Here is a 24,570-nt window from a genome sequence, read left to right on the forward strand (position 1 = left end):
TCACTGTCTGTCTGTCCTGGACACAGTTTGTGTACAGCTGGAGGGGGGGGGGGGGATGTAGGTGGCGTCTTGTTCCTCTCCATGAATCTTTACAAGTGAAGGATTGGGGCTGGATCCCTTTCCTGGCTGCTGCTGCTGCCAGAACTCCCTCAGGTGATGCTGGATGTCCAGCTGGCCTCGTGCTCTTTGGGACTGGGCAAAGAGCTCCAGGTAAAACCTGTTCCTGCTGCAGATCTTTGAGTGTGTTCAGGCTGAGATGGGCCTGCAGTTTCACCAGCCGGGTCCCCCCTTCAGCCTGGCTTTAATTAGTTAAATACCCTAACTTGAAGGCAGAGTGCACCCCTCTGCATTCAGTAATTATTCTAAAACAGATTCTGAAGCAACCCCCTTTTCTGCAGAGCAGTGAATAAAAGGTACATCTGCACTCAGAGCTAAAATGCTCCTGCCATGGGACAGTGGCAGTGCAATAAATAATTTTAGTTACACTGTCAGCAAAAGACTTTTCACCTTTGGTGATCTTAAACACCAAAAGGACTAACAGCACCATGTCTGTTCAATGCCAGCAGTTACCTGTGCAGGTGCTCCTTGTGCTCCCACCAGGGCTGGGGGTTTCCCACAGCTCCGACGAAGCTACAAAGAGCAGAAATGGGAGTTAGTAATGGCCACAGCTCCTGATGGCTCATCCCAGCCACGGATTTCCTGAGCAGCCCCTCAGTGACACCAACCTGTGTTTCCTCCACTCCCTGGCACAGCACAGGATCTCCTTCAGGAGGGACAGGGCTCAGACCAGGAGCTGCTGAGCGTGGTGAGACAATTCCATGGCAAAGCCACCATCAGGCAAATGCTCTTTTCAAATCCAGCCCAGTGGAAACACCGTCCTGGGGCAGCCAGGAAAGCTGCAGCCTGCTTACAAAGAGCCCAGGTTCTGCTCAGGCCAGCCAGCTCTCTGTCCTGGGGACAAGGACAGCTCCTCAGGGAATCTGAAGGTCACCAGACCCTGTAAATGCTACAGAGCAGAGGCTGTAACCACACTTTGTACTAACAGAAAACAAAGCAATTGTCAAAAAGCTGGATAGGACTAGTAGATAAAGCATATGGCCATTTATTTATAGGCTGGTTTTGTTTTCAAACTGTATGTATTTAAAAACAAATTTAGTATTTTTTACTATGCAGTACCTGTTACTGTGGGCTCAGCTGTCCCCCTTTTTCTGTGGAACTGGAACTGATTTACCTAATGCGGTTTCTGCTGGAATTTACAAAAAAAAATTTTTTCTCATTTACTCAGCTCTTTAAGTGCTGGTTAGAAGATTTTACTTTAGCTCATTTCCCATCTTAATAGGTTCACCAAAACCTCTACATGTTTTCTAGGAACAAATTAGAAAAAAATCAGGTGCTATTTACTTTATATAATTACAACATACATTCTGCCCTGTCTTTATCTGCCAGAATGCAGAGTCTTGTTTTGCACTGAAAAGGAGAAAACTGTCTTTGTTCTGACTGACCTTTCTGCAGTATTGAAGTTGTAAAATAAAAGCCAGAGAGCCCTGGCTGGGAAGTCCCTGACAACTCCAGCAGCCACCAGCCCACACCCAGTACCTCACCTTTACCTCCAGAGTTCTGCTGCAGCTCTTCCGTGTTTTCTCTCTGATTTATTGCCTTTAATTGTGGGCAGTTGAAACCTGAGGAAAGAAAAACATAGCTGATGATCAGGATGTGAATCACTTTTAACTGCACCTGTCAGCCCAAAAAAAACCAGACCAAACAGATCTGACATTTCAGAGCAAGCCCTGCACACCTTTGTGAGGCTCTGCTTGCTCAAGCACCCCTGACCTGTCACAGCTCTCAAATATTTACTGGGAGAGGGCACTGAGAAGGATTTGGGAACTGTCCCTCAAACTGCTGAGGACTCAGGTGGCGTTTCATCCTTCCGTTTCAGAAGATTTAAACCCCCACTTCCCAGTAAAATCTTACGTCAAGAACAGCAACCTACCTCCTGCTTTGATACAGAACAATTAATTACCTGATTATTTGGTCCATCTGTAGGGTGGAAAAATGAGCCAACACAACCATGGGCAGTCAGGGATTATCTTCAGGTGAAGAAACTCCTTCAGTCCATGTATTCAACACAACATTCAGGAACAAAGCACTGACATTGTCAAAAATCCACAGAATTAAATCACTAAGATTTTTTCCCTTCTGACTGCTGGGCATGCAAGAAAAAGCAGCACCAAAACCCAGATGAATTAATTTCTGTCTGCGTAATTTCTGCTCTTTGTGCAAAACCTACGAGTTCAGTGGCTCAAAGCCCAATGGAAATCCTCGATGAAAGGTTCATTTAATAGCACATGTTCTTCTTCAGCTTTTTAATCTGTTATTGATGTTGCAATTCAAATATTCTAAAAAGAGAGGGAATTTAGGATAGCAGTGTTTTTAGCATTTCATTCAGCAAGCTGTTATTACACAGGTAAAAAGACAAAAACCTACCTGGTTTTTCCTAAAATATGTGAGAAGTTTTTTGTTTTCTTAAAGGAAAAAAAAAATTCAAAGCAATGTCAGTATCAGATTTGATAATTATTTTAGAAATAAGCAAAACAGACACAAATACATTACCTGTGAGTCTAAAGGGTTAAATCAAACCCAATGTTCTCTCCTCAACAGTCTGATAAATAGACCTGCAGTAACCTGTTTACTTGAAATATGATTATATATTAATTAGTGAATAATGCAATTAAAAATATCAGGCGAATTTACAGAGAATGGCACTTTCCTAAACACCAAAAATGAAAAGGAAACTCCAAAAAATCTGGAGTGCAAGAGATGCATTTTATTGTATGCCCGTTACGATGAGTAACACATTTAGAAATAATAATCCCACAGAACAGTGACAATCTTATTTTACAGCGTGTACATCATTTTTTACAGCCACATAAAACACTTATTTGTCTAAGAGATTTCCCAAATTTTAACTTTCTGAAGTTTAGAAATATAAAAAAAATTTATTCTCAAGGAACTGATTCTCATCTGGTGCAAAAACAAAATATGAACATTATCTGGAACACAAAGCCACAATATAGCATGAAGTTACAATTTCTCATGTGAACAGCTGTGTGCAAACATGAAGCAACTAAAAAAAGTAAAAAATACACATTATATGCATAACATTTATGACCAGGTTTTTTTAAATAGCCCTAGACCAGCTCGTTATATAAGCGCCATTGGATTTGCAGCATGCTAACACAAAGCATTTTTAAAGGGATGCATATTTTAAATGTATACACTGTAAACTCAAGATCCACCTCCAAACTCTAGTGGCAGCAGGTTTTTCTGGTTAAATACTGCATATATACTTTCTTACAGATTGAAAATGCATGTTTATAGCATGGTATAGATCTTTTTTTAAAAGAATCGATTAAAAGGTGCAATTTTACGTCTATATGGAAAATTTCCTATTAGGAGGTAGGACAGTAACTGTCATACCTGTTAAGAATACTGCCCTAAAGAACTTCTAAGTACTTTGAATTTTAATTAAAAAACCCCTACAGTTTTCAACTGTTTTTAATATTCTTTTTAGAGAAGACTTTAAAGAAGCGAGGAAAAGAATTAGTGTTGAGTCACAACACTATGAGCTGCATCCATTTTTATCCTTTAAAAAAAAATCAAATTCAAAGTTAATTTTGTTATATGTGCCATACTGAACAACATTCAACTGTAGTTTCAGATAAAAAAGGGAAATTATATACATATACATCTTTAACCCTAGCACCAGAACACCACCTCTGAGACCATAACATAATGCTCTATTTTAAACATCATATCCTGCAATGAAATAGGTTAGCAGCTTTGAAAACCAGTAAAAAAAATGCTTCTTGGACTTAAACTAATAAAGGAAACCAAAAAGTTTCCCTATGAAATGTTTAAAAAAAAAAAAAAAAATCCAAACCAAACACGGGACACCCCCCACCAAATTTCACCAGTTCTGGAATTCAATTTCTAGGCACAATTGAAAACGTTGTGATGAAGTGTCTGACTAAAACTCCCCGTTCCAAACTGCACAAGAAGTGAAGAGGGGCTCCTTTGCAAACCCTCTGTAGCTCACCTCACCAGGGATCTGTTTCCATACTGGAGACACACGTTGGGACTGACAGAATGGGTCACACAATCAGCTCTGCCCTGTCCTCTAGACTCAGCAATGGCAAATACTGTTCACTTGGAGACATTCATCCATCCTTCTGCAAATTTAAGACATTCATCCATCCTCTGCATTCTCTAGTGCTCTTTAGGTTCTGATCAGCAACAATCATAGGGCTATGAGATCCCCTGGCAACCCTAATACTTTTTAAGACTTTTAATACAAAGAATGTAAAGTTATGGTTTAATATCAAGCTTTGAAACCAGGAGAAACAGTTCGTGAGATTTATTTTTTTCCCCAATTAGCATATCACAGTTTCTACATCGCTTCCTTCTGGAGCTCACCTATCACATTATGGCCTCTTTGTGGTGCCTCATTATGTGCTGATTTTTCTCGGAGGGCCTGCGGAAGCCCTTTTTGCAGAACTCACACCTGTGGGGGTAGTCTTTGGTGTGGATGGAGATGACGTGGCGCTTAAAGCCCGACGCGTCCGTGGTGCTGTACTCACAGTACTGGCACTGGTACACCTTCCTGCCACTGTGGGTCTTCATGTGCTTCTTCAGTTCGTTCTGCTGCCTGAAGCCCCTTTTACACCTTTTGCATTTAAAAGGCAGGTCCTTGGTGTGAACGGAGAGGATGTGCCCACTGAGCACAAAAGGGTCGGAGGTTTTAAAGTCACAGTGCCTACACTGGTGGATCTTTTTCCCTTTATGGGTCTCGCTATGCTTTTTGAGCTCCGAGGGCCGGTGGAAGCCTTTCTCACACACCTCACACTTGTGGGGAAAATCCTTGGTGTGCACTGAAATGATGTGTCGCTTCAGGTCACTGGAGTTGGTGCTCTTGTGGTCACAGTGGGGACACTGGTGAGTCTTATGCCCTTGGAAGAGCTCGGTGTGCTGCTGCAGCTCCTTCTCGTCGGCGAAGGCCTGGGGACAGTGCTCACATTTAAAGGGCAGGTCGGTGCCGTGTTTGGTTTTGATGTGAGTTTTCAGGTTGGACTGGTCAGCACACCTGAACACGCAGTGCTGACACTGGTATGGCTTTTCCCCCGTGTGGGTCCTCATGTGCTTTTTCAGCTCCGAGGGGTGGCGGAAGCCCTTCCCGCACTCCACGCACACATGAGGGAAGTTCTTGCTATGGACTGCCAGCAGGTGCCTGTTGAGCAGCCCCTGCTCTGCAGTCTCATAGTCGCAATATTTGCACTTGTGGAGCTTGGGCTCCTTGTCCCTCAGGATGAGCTTATTGGAACTCAACGGGCTCGCCTCTCTGTATCTTCTCGTGTACTCTGTAAACTCGTGCGTTTTATCAACTTTATTTATAAGTTTATGGCTTTCCAGATGATTGTGGAAACTTACTTTTTTGTTAGTTGTAAAGTCACAGTCTGTACACTGGTATTTCTTCTTGATCATATGATCGGGATGGTTCTTCATATGCCTTTTCAAGAATCCTCTGGATTTAAATTTTTTCCCACAAATATGACAAGGGTAAACTGTTAAGGGCTGTCCATCAGGACCTATTATAACAGCTGTTTTTGAACAAACAAAAACAAGTTATGAAAGAAACACATTTACTGACTAAGAAGTTTTAAATCAGCCAAGTGCTGTTCAGATTCATGCACTTACACTTGCAGCAGAGAGAGAGTGGCTCAGTAGTTTAAAAACAACCAATCCACAGCACCTATAGTTTATATAGTTCTGTTTTAGAAACTGCTCAAACAGATCAGGAATATCACATGTGCACTGAATATAGCCATGGGTACTTTTTAATAGCTTGCAACATTCCAATGAATTGCATCAGCCCTGGGTGTACTGACTCTGAATAGCAAAATATGACATTTTCTAGGCACAGAACTGGAGGGGGGAAGGACACAGGAAATACGCAAATCATCATTTATAGCTTTTAATTCTGCATCAGCTTAAAAAAGAGAAAAGGAATAGGACAGGAGTAAGTGGCACTCCGTGACAATACCGTAACCATCCAGTGTTTACCTGTTTGCCATTGCCTGGCCTCTCCTCTCCTCCTTTTCTTGGTTTTTTGTTTGAGCACTCTATTAGTGCTAATGCTATCACAAATCTGCAGGTACTGTGTTGCATTACCGTTTTTGTTTTCTAATCGTGTATCCAAGTTATTTCCTAGAAACAAAAATTAGACACCATAAAAAACCTTAAACAACTTGTTTCTTTGGGACTGACGACTGGAATTGCACAGCAGCATTATCTACTTTTTAAAAACAAGCACTGCCCATTCCTCTACCACAACATACATTAAAAAGAAGTGTGCTAATGGGAACCACTATCTATCTTTCCTGGCAAAAATCAAGGGTATGATTGTTTAAACACTGATTAATTTCTAATTATATTCCTTGATTTTTATTTAACTTGTTTTTACTTCTTAACAACTGCATTATCTCTTTTCTGTCTGCAAAACTACATTAAAAACTTGGCAGTGCCTCCCAACTTCCCCACCCCCTCCAAAGGCCTACAGACATCTAGAACTGTTTTCATTCAGAACAGTAGAGAAAGACTGTGGAGTCCTTCAATATCTAATTTATTGCTCATTCTTTGCATCTCTGATTAGGAGTACTGACACAGAAATATCTGTTTTTTAAAAGACAGTTTTAGTTTTAATGCTATTAAAAGTTCTCACCTGCCGCTTGACCATCTTCGTATCTTCGGGGAAGCCTTCTTTCATCTCCTGCAGAAAATGGTATTTTAGTCATTATAAAATAATATTCTTTTTAAAGATGCTTCTTTTGAAAGCCTGATAATGAGAGAAAACTAACTTAGCTAATAAGTAACAGATTAACACCATCCAAGTGGAGATGTGCAGCTTGGTGTTGTATAATCGTGAGCCTCAGGAACCAAAATCCCATCTTTGGGAGGAGTTAATATCCATTCTGTGTCTGCATGCTTACCCTGCTGGCTCTCCTGCTTTCCATTATTAATATGCTTGTTTCTGCAAACTTTTAACCTCATCTATCCCCTCAGATAGCACTGCAGAGGTTATCTGAAATGCACATTTTGCTCCTGAGATGGAAGCACGTTATCTGCCTGGAGAGAAGGAGGCAGATAAGAGGACTTGGCCCTTATCAGTCTCTCAGCACAGTGGAGTTTTGGAGATGCACAAGGAATACCTCAAGAGTACATGCCTCACTTTGCACTGGAAATATTTGCTGTATGTGCCAAAGCTCTGTGGTTCTGAAGCACTTTACCAGCCCAGCTGCTGGGCTCTCTCTGCCACATGAAGGAATTTTCAGTAGCTTGCTTAATTAATTGTAACAGAAACTATGGATAATTCAATACCCTCTTAACAAACATTTAACAGACCAAAATCCAAGGAAATTATACAAAACAATAGACAGAACTCACAATATCCTAAGACACTTCCGCTATTTGAAAACAAAATCACTTTTTTGTTTCTCACCTGAAGGACTAACAGGCTTAAAACATGTCTATAAACTGAAATTATTAGGAACATATTTACACATTTATTCCTACTATTTCCTTTTTACAGTCTTTCTCCCTTCCCCCTCCTCATGTAAAATACTTAAGGCTGTTCTTGTTGTTTAAGATCTTCAACATGAAGCATCAAACCCCACATACTCTGTACATCTGAGCTGGGATCTGAAACAAAATCAAACTTCTCCTAACAAGCTTTCCTTCCTACTCCATGAAACCCAACACACAGCAATCGCTGCATGGCAGAGATCAGAAGCTGTTTCCAAACCCCACAACAAGGTGAGGTCATCCCAGAGGTGCTGGCAGCTGGATGAGGAGGAAATAATGGCAGGGATTTTCAGGAAAGAAGCACAGGCTCCTACCGTAAGCAGCAGCCCAAGCAACGGGGACAAACGTTTTATTCACGCCAGAGTCCTCAAGCTGAGTGTCTGGAAGGGATGTGGCTTCTTCTTCCCCTACAATAACTTCCATATAAACTTCATCTGCTATTTCAGCACAGCCTGGATGAAGGGAGGAGAATAAATCTTTAATTTTATTCTGTCTTTCCAAACCTTTCCTTCATTTAATTTGTTCTCGCTCTGATTGATACCCATTATAAATTAATTTTCTTCCTTTGGCATTTAGTGGATCACTGCTTATTCAGATATTCCTTAAAGAGAGAAAACATGTATCAATAAATACTAATCCAAAACAAATGTCCACAAAATTTCCAATAGACAAACTCATGAACTTGCAACTGATGACATTTGTTACTTTGTCAGAAGCTGCTTAATTCACAGTAGGAAAATAGAAAAATAAGAAGTTTGACTAACCTCATTAACTTCATCCATTGATATGTTAAATTTAACATAAATAATTAAATGATTGCACACAGTATGCACAAAATGCATTATTCACATCACTTTAAAGTAATTATAGCCTGCTTTTTATTTTTAGGAAAGAGGAGATTAGTTTTGTACTACTTCGGGCTGAAGAATTCTCCAGAAAATAACTAAACATGTCTTTGAGAATGATGGTTATATGGGTGTACAAACAGCATGAGAAACAAAAATGTTTCTTATTATGCTTACTAATATCTTCATCTTCCTGAGAAGAGTCCTTAACAGCCATGTAAACCATTTTTTCTCGCTGCATTCTCCCAACACCTCCTTGTTCAATGACTCCAGCTACGGAATGGCCATTGTGAAAGTCACTCTCGGTGACAATTTCTGTCCCACCTCAAACAAAAAGAAGTTAAACACATTAAGTCTATGTGAACAAAGCCACTGGTAAGATTCATTTCAGATCCAAGTATTTTTTTGACTTGCTGGACCACCTCCCTGAGAGCAGCTCAGAGAACAGCCCTGCTGAGAATTACTGCTCAGCCATCAGAGGTTTTGGTTCTCCCTCTCTTTGGTTTTGCTGCTGCATGAGCAGTCTGTCCCTTCTGTCCCTGCAGACTGAGAGCCCATCCCCAGAGGAAAAATCAGTATTTGGGAACAGGACCTGGGAATGATCCAGAGGTTTCAGCTCCAAGAACAGCCAGGAGGGGGATTCTGCTTTTTCAGGAACAGACACAGGTGAGCTGTGCATCCCTTCAGAGCATGGGGATTGCTGGTCTATCCATGGGCAAAGGGAACTGTGAGAGTTCTGAGTCCTTTCGTTCACCTGAAGCCCCAGAATTCCTCACTTCTCTCTGCAAAGGCCATCAAAGGCTCCCGCCAACTAAAGGGATCCACTCCAGAAGCTCTGCTGTGCTGACACACTTGTGTCTTGCAAAGTCAGAGAAAAGCAGCAGCTGAAAAAACAGCTGCAGACACACAACCACTTCTACATTTGAGCTTTGGCTGCCTGAAAATAGCCCTGCTAATCAAAAAAGAACTTGAGACTAATCCACACCCAGCATTTACTGCATCTGGGCAGCCTCCACAAATGTCATATTCCACTCCAGTCACTGGATTACATGGAATGAAGAACAAAGAGAAAGACCCTGAAACACTTCACACTACTGAAAGAATAAATAGGATTTCAAGGTACCTATTTCAACATCATCTTCAGCTTCAGCTTTAAATATGTAGACTTTGATAACTTCTGAACCAAAGCCATCATCTTTAGCAACATCATCATTTGCCACCTCTGTACTGATCTTCAAGGGAGTGCTTCCTATATGATCCAATTTCTCTCCAACATCATCCACTGCAAAGAGAAGAGAATAAAAATGAGGTTCAAACACATTTTTAGAAGCCAAAGCAATCAGTAGCATGATTTTCTCCACTATTCTCCCCATGCACAGGAAAGGTTTGTATTCATAAGTGGCCTTTAAAAGCAGCTCATCTCAAGAAACTTAAAAAGATTCCAGAAGTTCAGTATTTTATTGCAAGTCAGGAAACACAGCAGGAATTACAGAATAAAGGACACAAGAGGGAGCTTGTCATCAAAGGGAATGGAGGTAACTGGTTATGGCTGAAACTATTACTCTTAGAAAGCAAAAAATTATCAATAATTCAAATTAAATATCTATACAAAAGCATTAAAAATTAATCCAGAATTGCCTGTTACAGTCTGAGAGTTCTCAAAAGTTTCACTGATGCATAGTGACTAAAATTTAGTGGCTGAAACTCTTGAGGAGTGTGATGACTGGAGTATATTCCCAGCTAAAGACCTGTGCATCAAAAATCTGACTGTGCTTTCTTCCTCAAAGAAATTATGATTTTATCCACTTTATCACTTGAAAACATATGCATTAATGAAGATTAATGCATGATATACAGCAGCTTAAAAGATGCAGTGACAATAAATCCAAATACGACTATGAGAGATTGACTTCTCATTCTTTACACCACCCACTTGGCTGATTATTTGGTTTACACATTCAAAATGATCATTTAATTTCCAAGAAGAAAAATACACGCAACCTATTAAAAGCAACGTATTTTGGTAAAAAGGGCATTCAGAGATGACCATAGATACACCTCAAATTGCCAACCCAGAGGGCACCGCACTCAGCATCTCTCTGACACATGTACTGACACACTTCTCACTCAGGATAAATTTAGCTCCTGTGCAGATGGTCAACACAAACCTGTGCAGTGCTGAACACCCACAGAAATCCTCTAAATAGAGGAGAATCCCACAAAATGTAGACAAAATCTGAATGAAATACATTCCAGGGGAACAGCATCTTACTGAAAGTACATGTGCACAAAGCAAAGAAAAACTCCTGAGGATGAACACTGAGGTGACAGCAGAGCTTCCTGACTCCGTGGGTATGCCGAGGCCCTGATCCCTGGGAAAAGCTGCCTTACCTGGGATGGCTGCAGTGCTCCCCAATCCCCTCCCACCTTCCTGCTCCCAGGGCACTGGTGGCTGCTCCCAAGAGCTGCTTTAACCCCCTAAGCTGGAGTCACTGGAAGCCTTTAATGCTCGGGGCAGTCACTGGAGGTGGGAAGGAGAAGGTGCCTCTCCTGCAGCAGGGGAATGGAATCCACCCCAGCAGTCCCAAACTAAGCTCTTCCCACAGAACCCACCCAGCCCACAGCACTGGGAAACCTCACAAATCTGGGACTGCACCAGGTGAGTACAGAAATTACTGAGGACAGAATCAGGTAAAATGTAGGGAAGTACAAGTAAATATTTGGTTTTGTTTTAGAACCTCTGTGAAGTCTACACTTTGATGAAAATTAATATTCTGAGTTGGAAGGGACCCACAAGGATCATCAAGTCCAACTCTTAAGTGAATGATCCATATGGGGATTGATCCCAAAACCTTGCTGTTATCAGCACCAGGCTCTATAACCTGAAACACCTATGGAAAACATTTTTAAAATGCTGGTTTAACTGTTTGGTGGGGTTTGGGGTTTTTCTGGTAACTAACGGATTAATTCCATTGCTGAAAAAGTATCAAACATGGATCAGGAAAAAAAATTTCCTCAGGAAGACAGTTTTGCTTTTTTAATTAAAAAACTCTCTAAACATCTACTGAAATCAATGCCAGGAACAACAACACCTTAATGAGTGAGAGCGTGCCACGTGCTGCCTGATGTTTGTGTGACCTGGCAGGACACTGGGAACCCTCGGAGCACAAACACTGAGAGAGCCACAACAGAGAACCTGCAATATTCCTCTGACACTCGACTTTCCCAGCACCAGGTCATTAAACCCTTTTATATCCCCTGGGGGAGTGTTACTGCACCTGCTAATTGACATTTTTTAAGCTGCCAGAATGGGGTTGTCAGAAAACAGAAAAGTGAAGATGTTGAAATTCTCTTATCTTGGGATAAGTATTTCCATACATTCACTAAGCATGAATTTATTAAATACTTTTTTTTTTCTTTTCTGCAAGGCTTTTAAAATTTATCAAAGTTTCTTATGCATGTTCTGGAAAATGATAAATGTAAGTTTAATTTAATACAATGACCATTCCCACTGCATGTGTGAGTGATGGAAGGACTGGAGGTAATCCCCAGTACAGGAAGGGATTATATACCCAGCTCATGACTGCCAAAAAGAGTATTTCAAAGCTCACAAACTCTGCCAATTTAGAATTGGGATGTGGTAATAAAGTTCTTTTCAAATCTGCAACTCAAGCAACACAAATTTTTTCTAAACCCACATATTTTATAAATATAACACGTTATAAAAAAATGCTTATAGAAATAAGCATTTCTGTCCTGGGAAGTTACTCAACAACAGCAACGTCCTGCTGAACAGGGGAGTTACCATATGTGTGATGGGAAGTTTTCTTTATGGAAAAATTTCCAACTATTTAACTAATATTATCGTCAATATCCTTTAAAAATAGAAAGTCCTGCTTTAGAGAGGCAAACTTAGAACAGTACTTTTAACATTTGTAGCTACTTCTACATCATTACCCATTCTGTGTATTCTCCAAAAAATTCAGTCTTTACAATTTAAGTTAAAAAACGGGAAACCTATCAGAGAGTTTGTGTATCCAGAGCTTCTGGGATCACTTTTCTAAAACAGAAAATGTGTAATGTAAAATCTGGAAAATATCATCTGGCCTGAGAAAATAACATCAACATAGACTATTATCTGTAAGACGTTGCTTTTTGTTTCAAATACAACAAAACACACTGAGTTGGCAATTGCCTTTGCTTAAAGTCCTGTCTTATCTGAAGTAAATCTCATGGCTTCCATCTACCTTTTAAACAGATTTAGGTAAGAGAAAAACAACATAGCAGGACAAGTAATCTTTGTCAGGTTCCAAAATACTATTGTTTTTTAGAACAGCTCATGAAAATATTCTGTTGTCTAAGTAAGATGCCTTCCATTACTGGTAACCCATCAGTGCTGAATTCTCTGCTGCTTTTCCCAGGGATAGCTCAGGGGAACAGGGAATGCTTGCTTCCTTTCTGTCAGTGGAATATCAAAGTGTCTTCCAGCTCTGATTCACCCACCAGAAGCACTACATGTTATTATCTGGTCCCTTAAAATAAACTGAAAAAACACAACAGAGAACCTCCATAAATAGATGCTGAATCCTCCTGAGTGAACAAACTTTAAAGGAAAACTCAGCACACTCCTAGTGTTAAACTTACCTGGCTTGGCTGTTTTCAGGTGTGTGATGTCCAGATTCACCGTGGATTGCCAGCTCCCAATCCATGTGATGCCTCACATGCACTATGCTGGTGATGCCACAGCCACCAGAGGAGCAACACGAGGGCAAGGTAAGTCCCACAAGGCTTTGACAATTCTCCAGGTTTTTCTAATGTCTGATCTACTTAAGTCCCATAGGTTCAAATAGAGGAGTAGGAATCCTAAAATGTTTAGCAAACGAGGCAACAGTGTAAGACACTAAAAAGGAGGTGTTGGTGGCACAGTACCTTACCCCCAGCCAGCTCCAGTGTGGGTCAGTGGTGGCTTTGAGGTCACCAGAATAGTGCATGGGGCCGGCACGCGGAGCGGGGGCTGGCAACCCGCTGTGGGTCTGAATATCGCAAACCTGAAAAACAAAAGAGGGGAGGCTTCAGCTCCACTGCCCGCTGCCCCTGCAGCACGGCGTGTGCTGCTCACCAGCTCCATCTCACTCTGACACGGGCTGGGGTCAGGGGCCCACCACGGCATTTGGCATTCAATTCCTTTTACTGAGGCGTTCGGATGGCTTAAAGCAAAGAACTGCGAACACCTCGTGGTATTCATGTTGTGAACGCATCAAAAATAGATTTTTAAAGTCCTGTGCTTATAAAGCTGGTTTGAAAAAGCTGAATTGAACTGCAGAGTGGTGATAATCTTCCAATGAAACTTTCCAATCATAAAATCATACACAGATAGTCACATAACTATCAAGACAATCTTCATACTGTCCAAATCGTACTTACACAGAAAATGTAGTTACCAGAAGTGTATAAAGTATCTACATGGGAATGTCACCTCAAAATGGCGAAAAATCACCTTTCAGTAAGTCCCTTCCAACCCAATCCATTCTATGGTTCTGTCATTTAAGCTGCAACTCCTAACAAGCATAAGGGAAATTAAAACTCCACAGTCAGTTCCATACCCTAAAATGTCATATTTTGGTAGTTCCCACATATGTTCAACAGAACAACTTGTGGTATTCCCTAAGGGCATATCTGGCATTTTATGTAGTCTTCCCTTTTTAGATGCTAAATTTCATTAAAAGACAACTGAGTATTTTGAAATTCTTTAGAAGTATCACTGGTGTGATTTATATTGTAAACCAGTTCAACAGTCTTATATATACACCCCAAATGAAATAGTCTAAAATTCACTTTCTACAATATTGACAGCATTGGATAACTGAATACATTTAAGTAAATAAAAAGTTTTGACCTGCTTGATAAATTGAGGCCTTTATCTATTCTACACAACATGTTATCTCCATAAACAAAACAAATTCAAGGCTAATATTTGAACAATAAAAAAAATTAAAAACTGCGTAAGAATGATTCATTAATAGTGACAAGAACACAATAGCAGACACTTTGTGGGGTCAAGCTGGCATCCCCAGCACAACACAGTTCAAAACTTATAACACAACAGAGCTCAAAGACTTTGATCAATGATCCAGATGAGGGGATCAGCTTGGCAGTGACACTGAGCTGGGGAGGTGTTGATGCTGGAGGGGGGAAGCTCTGCAGGGGAGTCTGCACAGGCTGGATCCTGGGCTGAGGCAGCTGTGGGGGCTCACAGGTGTCACATCCTGCCCTGGGGACACAACAACCCCATGGAAAGCTCCATGCTGGGGCAGAAGTGCTGGGAAGCTGGGAAAGGCCCTGGGGGTGCTGGTGACAGTGGCAGGACATAACCCAGCGGTGCCCAGGTGGGCAAGAGGCCAGTGGCACCTGGCTTGGGCCAGGAATGGTACCCAGGGGGAGCAGGGCAGTGCCGTCCCCTGTGCTGGCACTGCTCAGGGACCCTGGTGACCAGAGGGACAGAGAGGGGCTGGAGTGAGTCCAGGGACGGGAACGGAGCTGGGAAGGGGCTGAGGGAGCTGGGGGGGCTGAGCCTGGAGAAAAGGAGGCTCAGGGGGGACCTTGTGGCTCTGCACAGCTCCTGCCAGGAGGGGACAGCTTGGGGGGGTTGGGCTCTGCTCCCAGAAAACGGGAATAGCCTTGAGCTGTGCCAGGAGAGGCTCAGGCTGGATACTGGAAAAATTCCTTCATGGAAAGGGATGTGCAGCCCTGCCACAGCTGCCCAGGGCAGTGATGGATTCCTCATCCCTGGAGGTATTTAAAAGCCATGTGGATGTGGCACTTGGGGACACGGTCAGTGGTGGCCTTGGCAGTGCTGGGAGAACAATTAAACTCAATAATATTACAGCTCTTTCCCATCCTAAACGATTCTATGACTGCCTTAATTTACATAAATGATTACTTAAACTCCTAGATGAATAATGTAGCTTCCAACTGTGACTATTCAGGCACATCACTATTTTATATATATATGAAAAATTAATTTGCTGAAAATTAGGTCTCAAAATGGCTTTGAAACATTGTGAAACATTGTGAAAGCCAAGCTTGAGACCACCTGACAAAGCCATGAATGTGTCAAGACACTCGTGGGGCCATCAGGTAACTGAAAGCTTCAGATGTTCTGGTCTAAGTGCAGGATCATCAGCATCCATCACACTCATCTCTCTCAGAAAGAGTTCCAAAGATAACTGTACTTATAATGACAATGGAAATAGCCAGTTACAGAATAAACTCATCCTAAGTACTCTGTCAAAAAAGAGAAATTTGTTCAGTGAAACAACTGACTGTAAAAATTGTGTTCTTTTCCTTACAAAAACACACAAGGTTTTCTTTGTTGCAAGTCTAATTTGCTTTATAGACTCATTTTTGAAGTTCCTTTTTCAAAAAACCCTCTTTTTGACTTCTGTTGTAATGATGGATAGCTTTAAAAATCATTGCTGTTCATCGTGTACTGAAGGAAAACAAATATATTTTGCATAAGGGACATAAATGCTATAAGAGAGGGAAATCTTTATAATCACAAATCAATGGTGTCCTCTGTAATGAAATTTTTAATAAGTGCAGCCTGTTGTGAATAGACTGACACTTTGACACACTTGGCATTGACTTTTTTTTAACATCTTGCTTCTGACTAAATTAAATCTGTTTTGACCTGCTCACGTTTGAATAAGTGATTTGAAGAATTAAAAAAATAACTTACTTGGACTATATTTTATCAAATTTGTGTAGCAGCAACAATTGGTACCTTGGGTATAATGTAAGCACAGAAGAAACACAAAGTACCCAAGGTTCTTCCAGCAGCCAACCTCAGCTACTGTCAACAGGATCATAAAGAGCTGGATGCTGTGTAGGAACCGGAATGTGTTAATGAGCCAATTCATTAATGAACACGACCCCTTACTTCCAAGTTCAGCTCAGAACAGCACAACAGACAATGAAATACCTATTGTAATTTTTAATACACTAAAAAAACCCACATTTTGTGGACATATGGAGAAAACTTTGAGTTAGAGATCTTAAAAAACCTATTTCTTAGTGGATCCTCCTGATTAATCCCAGTATGTTATTTTTAAATTAATCTACATAGCACTGTAATACACCTGTGGTGCTTTTTAGAAAAAAAAAAAAGTATATTCAAAATAAATTGAGTGTTTAACTTTCCAAGGTGTTTTTCTTAAATTTCCTGGAATATCTAGTTTCAGAAACACAAACATACACACCCACTCATTCAACAGCATCAGTGTCCTTCTCTTTCTTGTTGTATCAGTGATTTTGCATCAAAACCCCCAAATCCAGCCACCAGGAAGGAACTGGGCACCAGCCTATCCCCTGAGCGTTCCAAGAGTCCAGTTACAGGAACTTCTCCCCACCAGAGCACTTCCAGCTCAGCTCCCTCCTGCTTCCATCTACCTCTGTGGACTTACAAGATATCATCAGGTAGTCTTCAGATGTGCTCTTGCCGTCGTCGTCGTCCTCGGTTTTGATGGTGACCGTGGAGCCAGGGACAGTGCCAGCTGCCTGGATGACAGCCTCCGAATCCGAGTTGGTCACCAGCACCTCTTCCGAGACCATGGTGGGCGAGTCGGCCCCGGCCACCGAGTCCTGCACCACGTGCTCCAAGTGTCCCTCAGGGCCCGTGACAAGGTCTGCCACGAACACCTGGTCGGGGACCCGCACGGTTTCTGTGATCAGGTCAGAAGTCAGAACGTGGTCACCGGTGTCCAAAGCCTCCTCAATGGCAACATCAGCCTCCAACACCGAGTCAGGAACGATGACGCCCTCGGTGACAACGTCCGTTTCCGTGATGATGTCGGGCCCCTGGACCACCTCAGCTGCCAGGCCGTGATCCAGGGTTATCCCATCATCCGTGACCACGTCAGAAACCAGGACAGCTTCGGGGACTGACACAACTATGTGGTCTCCATCGATGTGAGCGGTGCCAGCCATCCCAGCCACTAGGGAACAACCATGAACCAGGAGAAAAATGTTACAATTCTTGCACCAGCAACTGGCTTATCTAAGGAATGGAGTTATCACATAGGCAAGTTAAACACAGATGGAAAAATCTGCACTTCTCCACATCCACGTTTTGCATTTCATCCATAAACACTGTCCAAAGCAGCCTGCTCTGCACAAGCTAAGATAAACAAACCACTTCAAGACATAATGTGTAGATTTCCCAAACTTAGATCTGTTAAAAACTAAAGGCCACTTTACAGTTCAGTCTCTCTTTTTTAATTCCCAGTTAGAAAACATTTCCTTGCAGCAGCAATGTGAACCTTCACAGAATTCTTGCGTGACACTGGAAGTGTGGTAACAAACCATTAATTGCTGTTACAATAAAAGACTCATCCTTTGGACAGCAAGGGCCTTGTTAAAAATAGACACTCAGTTTTATGCAATATTTACAGTAAAATTTCCAACAACTTGCCCCACATCACAAGGAATGGCTGGAGGCAGAAACCTGGTTTTCATTACTAGACTGGACTGGCCAGTCATATTTGCAGACTACTATTCTAGACATAAAATAAAATGCACAGTGAACTATTTTAGCACACAAACATCAGTTTTAATCTTGAAAACATTCAATAAAATGCTTCTTATCAAAATTAAAAAAAACCCAAAACATTATTCAGTGTTGTAATTCAAATGCAAATATCTTGGTGTAGACATGGTCCTTCCCAATACTTGAGAAGATCATGTCCTGGATTTTGCTCATTATTTTTAATACTTAAAATGTTTACCAAAATCTTGCATGATCATAGTGTGAGGCATTTTGGATTCCTGTGTTTGCAATCCAAGACTTCCGCCACCTGGATCCATATTCAGCCAAATTCATTCACAAACAACTGCAACAAAACAAAAATGAGTATTTATGTTTAACAGTGGTCTTGTGTTGATCAGCTTTACTGGATCAATGTGTTACAATGACAAACTCAGAGAAGCCGTTACCCAAAAAGTCAAGAAAATCATAAGCAACACTTCACACAATTCACTTTACTATTTCAGTTTACATTTTTTGACCTTAGCATAACAATAAAAACTAGCAATTGTGCACAAAGCAGCCTCTGTTCTGCCTGCCTACAGACTCATTAACTAATTATCAAAACTGGTGATTCTGGATGTGTGGAGCTACAATGAAGAAAGTGGAGAATTGTAATGGGAGTATCAATTTTTCCAATTCTTTCAAAATTTGGATATATGAGACACTTCAAAACTAATTTTAATGTGTTAATTCAATTGGGGATGCCAGATATCTTTGACAAGGTACAGCTACACAAAGTCACTCCCAGAGCAGGAGAAAGCATCTATCATTTGACAGTGTTCCCATAAAACACAAGAGAGAAGGATAAAATCAGCATTCCAGCATTGCTACTAAGCACTGAAGTGTGAGAATTTTGAATTACTTTGCAATTTGCTGCAACCCAAAGGACTTTACACAAGTTCTCAGAGCAAAGTGACCCAACAGAATCACCCACAGGAACAGAAAGAGCTCAAGGCTTTCACAGGTGAAAAATCTCAAGCCTAAAAAAATCTCTGTTGCACAAGACTAAAACCTTGTACTTTTCTGCCCTCTTATATCCAAGAATCAGAAGAAGTGCAGAATCCCAGAGTTTTAGGAGGTGTGGGAGGTGAATGCAGTTAGAACTCAGAACTAAGTGACCTGAGTGGGGCATAGAGGAGCAGCGAGTACAAATCTTTCAAGGTAAGTCTCCAAAGCATGCTGCTTTCCTCTTGTAGCACCAGCCTTGGTTTTCCTCTCCTAGATCTCATTAAAGAAATTACCAGTACCCCACCATAAGATTTTGTTAAATCTTATCATCTAAATCCAAACTATGAAGGAAATTCCAATTAGGTAGAACACACTTGATAACCCCACTGCAGTGAGTTCTACCTCAAGAGCCACCACAGCCAAGGTCAAGCCAGGCTGCAGAACAAGTGCCCAAAATCTGAGACATCGCCGAGGCAGAGCCAGCGGACCCAGGAAGAGCCAGGACCTCCCACAACTCCTGAGCTCCTCAGCAAAGGTGCCCAACGACAAAAGCCGCTCATCCACCCCAAGGAGGTTTGAATTCAAGAATACAAAAAAAGTCAAACACTATCCATGAGGAAAGCTGGCAAGGATTTTACTAATCAATTCCACTACAAAATTGAATTTTTTCAGCATTGAGGATCACAGAGCAGCTCCAGAACCTCAATGCAATGCTCCATCACTCTCAAATTACCACCACAACCATCCAAAATTCTCCCTGTAGCTAATGAATCCTTGCTGGTACAAAATAGAATGCAGCTCTAGGGCACAAATAGCTCACTTAACTATTTCAGAATTAAGGCGATATCTAACATTTCCTGACTACAGCCTTTACATTCAGAGAATCCTTTTTACAGAGTAAATGGGTATGAAAAAATACCTTAATTTATATCAGTCTGAGATTACAGGAAGAATATGCTAGACATTTTTTTACTTCTCAATAAGCAACTTATTTTCAGATTAAATAATCAGATGCACAACTATATTATTTGTTGTGGCACATAAAAAAATTACTACAAAGTAGGACTATAATTTGAATTTAAATTTCTGCAGGGAAAGCAAATTATCACTAAAAGAGTATTTTCCTGGTACTTAACATGACTAGAAAAAGAACCAAAGTTATGGGATGGCACCAGCAATGCCTTAAACTTCCCCTGAAATCAGAGCTGGATGATGACACCCAGGTAACAACCCAGCTGAAGCTGTACCAACCCTATGAAGAATGTTCTTGTAAACCCTCACTGCAGACTAAGGACGGACTTGAATCAACAATCACAAATTTATTTTTTATATCAACTTTGGGATCTTAAAGGAATGCAATGGCAGCAGGAAAAGCCCTTCCTGCTGCTGCAGGAAGAATTAATTAACCCGGGGGAGGCCCACGGCTGCCCCCAGACCGGGTGGTTCTGCTCACAGGTTGCAGCAGTGCAGATGATGCAGTTCCACATGTCACATATGCAGGCAAATCTTGTTATTGGGAACAAAAAAATGCAGTGCAGTGATTAATTGTGGCTCTTCTCAGCTTCCTCCTGTAGTACACTGTGTAACACACCCACACCACCACAGACAGATCCAATCACAGCTTTGGGAAAGGAGAAATCAGGCAGAGAGCCACAATTCTACAGCCTGCCACGATCCCAAACTTATCCGTTCTTCCCTTCCTCTAACTTGTAACATCTCAAGTTTTTTCTCTCAATTCCCCTTCTCCTCTGGATATTTAAAGACAGTGAAAATGTTTTTAACATCGGCCAATAAAATATTTACTTTATAATATTCCATTAATATTTTTTTTTAAATCACAGCATGCTATCTTGGCTCAGGAAAGAGCATATTATCATCACATCCCAAAATGAAGTATTTCACGCAGCCTACACTGAGACTCCCAGAGCAATGTCTCAAGGCTAAATTTTTAAAATTTGTCAGTATCTGGAATGGTTTTGCCTTTCTGAAAAATAACAGTTCTCTTTCTAATGAGCCTGAGGTTCATTTCAATCTATTTCAGCTCTTTATGACAAAGCTCTTCCTTAGATGGGACTCAGCTGAGACAAGCAATGAATTTTAGAGTAGAAGAAGGGATAGCTGACCTCTCTGACTGTAGCTGTAAATTACTTCTGCACATGGCAATTTTAAAATCAAGGGTAGTTGTTGGCAGCTTGGAATGACCTAAGGACACCTAACAGCAACACTCAACTGAAAAACTGGTGGAAGTTCTTGGGATACACATTGATTTGTTCTTAGCTTACTCTTCCTAAAGAAAGTATCACAAAATAGCCAGGAATAATTTCAATTCAGAGACAGCTTAAGAAAACACTCCAAATGCAAAGACATCCAGCAAAGCATTTTAAGGAGGAGGGATAACACAACAACCAATGCTTCAGCACTTCTACCCTTCCCAGGAAAAACAGGGTGTCATTGGTGTTCCCAGGGGGACAGGAAACTCCCAATCCCGGTGCTCGCTTCCAGGCATTGTTGCCATATTTCAAATGTGTAACATAAACAACATTTTTACAGAATGCCAATTACAGCTTAAATACATGCTCTTTATTTATGTAGCTTTAGGAATGCAATTTGTGTGGTCCTGCAAACGTTAAGCATCTCCCCAATTTATACACACATCTATTCACAGCAGGTTCAGGTAGTGTAGTTTCACATGAAGCCTAATTGTATGGTCAGCCCCTAATCTCTCCTTTAAAATAGTGGATTATTTCTAAATAATTTGCATCTTGTTTACATGCTCCAAAGGAAAACATAACATCATGCACTGCTGGTGTTTTGGTTATTCACAAGCTGCATATGAGATTTGCATTAAACCAAAAGGACCAGGTTCAGACATGAAGCAATGGAACAATAAATAAACTTCGACGTCGTTGAAAAATAGGAACCAGATGCTGTGTAACCATTTAATTTCTTAACATTCAAGTTGAGGAACAAACAATTATCTTCGCCTGGTAACACCATTTTCATTTTTTTCCGCCCCGAATTTTAATGCAGCAACTGACAGACACGCAGTGAGAAACGTCCTGATTGTACAAAAATCTTAATTAGAAAACCCCAATTAATAAAATAACGTGCAGGTTATCACAGACCCTTGGCAGAAAACAGACGGGGTATGAAAAAACAGCATATCCATTTTAAAGTCGTTTATTGTGTCCACCTAGAAAACACCACACGACAACTTACACTCTAAACCCATTTAAAACGCTACAGACAAAACCAGCGAACGCGATTTTGTCTCGCCGCCTGTAACGCGCTAAAGGCTCTTAATACAGAATAACCAATGATAAAATAGAGAAAAAGCAAAAACATCTAAGGGTTGCAGCCATAAAACGTCCCGCTGTAAGAATCACGGGCAGAGCCGGCCGGCGGTGCCCAAGGGTTGCCGGTGCCCGCTGGTGCCCGGCGGCTCCCGGCGCATCCCGGCGCTTCCCGGCGGCTCCCGGCGCTTCCCTCCCTCCCTCCCGCGCGTGCCCGGCGCGGGCGCGCCCGCGGTGCCGCCGGGGCGGGGGGAGGCGGCCGAGGGAGCGCCGGGACAAAGGAGCGGGTGTCCCGCGGCGCTGCGGGCCGACAGGCGGGGACGGCGCCGGGATAACGCCGTCCCGCCGGGAATAACGCGCTCCCGGCCGGGAGAACGCCGGGATGCCGCCCGAGCGCGGCCTCCCCGCCCCGCCGGCCCGGCCGACATCTTGTGTTCCGCCATTTTCTGCCCGCCCGCGCGGCCCCTCCACCGCCGGGCCCGCCCGCACCACCCGCCCGGCGCGGTACCGCCGGGCCCGGCCGGGGCTCCCCTGCCCGCCCGCCCAGAGGCGGCCGCGGCCCGCAGCGACCGCGGCGGCGGTGCCGGAGCGCGGCCTGCGCGGCTCCACCGTGCCCGTGCCCGTGCCCCGGCTCACCTGTGCAGGCCCGGGGTGCGCCGGGCCCGCGGGACAGCGCCGGGGCCGGGCCGGGCCTGGGCCCGCTCCGCCCGCAGCCTGGGCCGGGCGGCGGCCGCGAGCGCGCGCGGCCCCGCTCCGCTCCCCCCGCACGTCACGCGCGCCCCCGCGCGCCGAGCAGGCGCAGCCGCCGCCGCCCCCTCAGACCCCCCCGCGCCCCCGGCACCGTCAGGGACCGCGGGGGGACCCCGCTCCTGCCCGGGGCTCCGTGAGGGGACAGCGGGGGGACCCCGCTCCTGCCCCGGGCACCGTGAGGGGACAGCGGGGGGACCCCGCTCCTGCCCCGGGCACCGTGAGGGGACAGCGGGGGGACCCCGCTCCTGCCCCGGGCATCGTGGGGGGACCGCGGGGGGACCCCGCTCCTGCCCGGGGCTCCGTGAGGGGCGCACGGATGGACCCCACTCCTGTCCGCGGCACCGTGAGAGGCAGTGAGGGGAGTTCCCCCACACACCCATCCCAGTGAGGGCAGTGAATAAAACACTCAATAGCTCGGGCAATAGTTTCAGTTCTGTGGGTCTCTTATCAGCGCGAAAACCCGACTTACCTGGTTAAACGTGACAAATAAATACAAAGTTGAACCAGTTTTTTAATAGACAAAACTAGTTAGGATACAGACATGAACCTTCTTATAACAAGCATAGCAACTTGTTGTGTAAACTTTGCATTACTCTTTGTCAGAAGATTGAGAGCCTGCTGTACAAATCTGAGCAGAGGAGGACTTGGGCCATGCTTGGTGCCTGTTTGCATCTTCTATTCCTTAGAGGAATCCAAAGCCGGAGCTGTGTTTCCAAGTGTAAAGGCAGAGGTGGGTTCCTGGGAGATGTGACCCAAAGCCCTGAGATGCCGGAGGGGATTGCTCAGAGCGACCTGAGGGAGTGCAGGTGTGCCCCTGTCTGGGGGTTCAGAGGGCAGAGCCACCTGGGGTCTGGGAGTTCCCAACACAGGGTGGGTGACCCAAGGTGGACATCCTGAGATGGGCATCCCCGGCAACCCTACTGACCACAGCTGGAGTGCTGTGTCCAGTTCTGGACTTTCACCTTCGTAGCAGAGAACTTGAAGACTTATATTTGACCTTTCTCTCCTTTTTTTTTGTTTTAAAGAGTAAAGCCCCATAACACAGCACACACCAAATCAGTAGGAAAGACATACCAGTAATTTTGTCTAGCTCTAGCAAGAGACAGACATTCTTAATGGCAAAATAATTTCAAACTGCCCAATGCAATGAAAAATACCTGGAAAAGGTATGACAAAACTGAACACTGGGGGAAATGGTGAGAGAGACTCTGTTTAGCCAGCTTGGCTCTTGCCAGCACCATGGGTATTGACAGCACTGCCTTTTCTGTTCCTCCTACTCCTTTTGGGAGCAGTGGTGGAATATCAAGTTGAACACTCAAATTCTGTGGTCGCTCTGAGGTCGGTACAACAGAGCTGGATTGAGGTCAAGAACCACCACAGTTTGTCAGATTGTGGCACCACCGAGGCTGAGAAATGACAGAAAAAAGCGATTCACTGACACAATTCTCTGACACCTTTGGATCTGAATTTCAGAGGTCAGAATGGTTTAAACTGATAGTCTGGGCTCCAAACAGAT

General features: G+C 43.1%; 1 protein-coding gene across 2 annotated transcripts; it reads right to left on the reverse strand.

The window, feature by feature from the left end:
• Window positions 1-2,804: 2,804 nt before the first annotated feature.
• On the reverse strand, window positions 2,805-23,075 carry ZNF711 (zinc finger protein 711). Of its 2 annotated transcripts, none has more exons than XM_030272422.4 (9): window positions 22,941-23,075; window positions 18,263-18,367; window positions 16,943-17,473; window positions 9,604-9,762; window positions 8,658-8,804; window positions 7,950-8,087; window positions 6,776-6,823; window positions 6,226-6,261; window positions 2,805-5,654 (listed from the first exon to the last, which is right to left on the reverse strand). In XM_030272422.4, the coding sequence occupies exons 2-9, from the start codon at window positions 18,339-18,341 to the stop codon at window positions 4,477-4,479; spliced, it is 2,316 nt and encodes a 771-aa protein (XP_030128282.1). In that variant the 5' UTR covers window positions 18,342-18,367; window positions 22,941-23,075; the 3' UTR covers window positions 2,805-4,476. The 2 variants fall into 2 exon arrangements, with proteins under 2 accessions (XP_030128282.1, XP_030128281.1); XM_030272421.4 differs by having other exon boundaries at window positions 6,118-6,261.
• Window positions 23,076-24,570: the final 1,495 nt, after the last annotated feature.

Source organism: Taeniopygia guttata, chromosome 4A, assembly GCF_048771995.1.
Source record: "Taeniopygia guttata chromosome 4A, bTaeGut7.mat, whole genome shotgun sequence".
Classification (NCBI taxonomy): domain Eukaryota; kingdom Metazoa; phylum Chordata; class Aves; order Passeriformes; family Estrildidae; genus Taeniopygia; species Taeniopygia guttata.

What these genes read in the sequence shown, in the direction of transcription:
- ZNF711 (XM_030272421.4), bottom strand. Translation starts at nt 18,341, where the DNA reads ATGGATCCAGGTGGCGGAAGTCTTGGATTGCAAACACAGGAATCCAAA. An exon ending in TGAAGATGATGTTGAAATAG is followed by an intron (nt 8,805 to 9,603) that starts GTACCTTGAAAT and finishes TTTTTGTTTGAG; the next exon opens with GTGGGACAGAAATTGTCACC. An exon ending in CGAAGATGGTCAAGCGGCAG is followed by an intron (nt 6,262 to 6,775) that starts GTGAGAACTTTT and finishes TTTTGTTTCTAG; the next exon opens with GAAATAACTTGGATACACGA.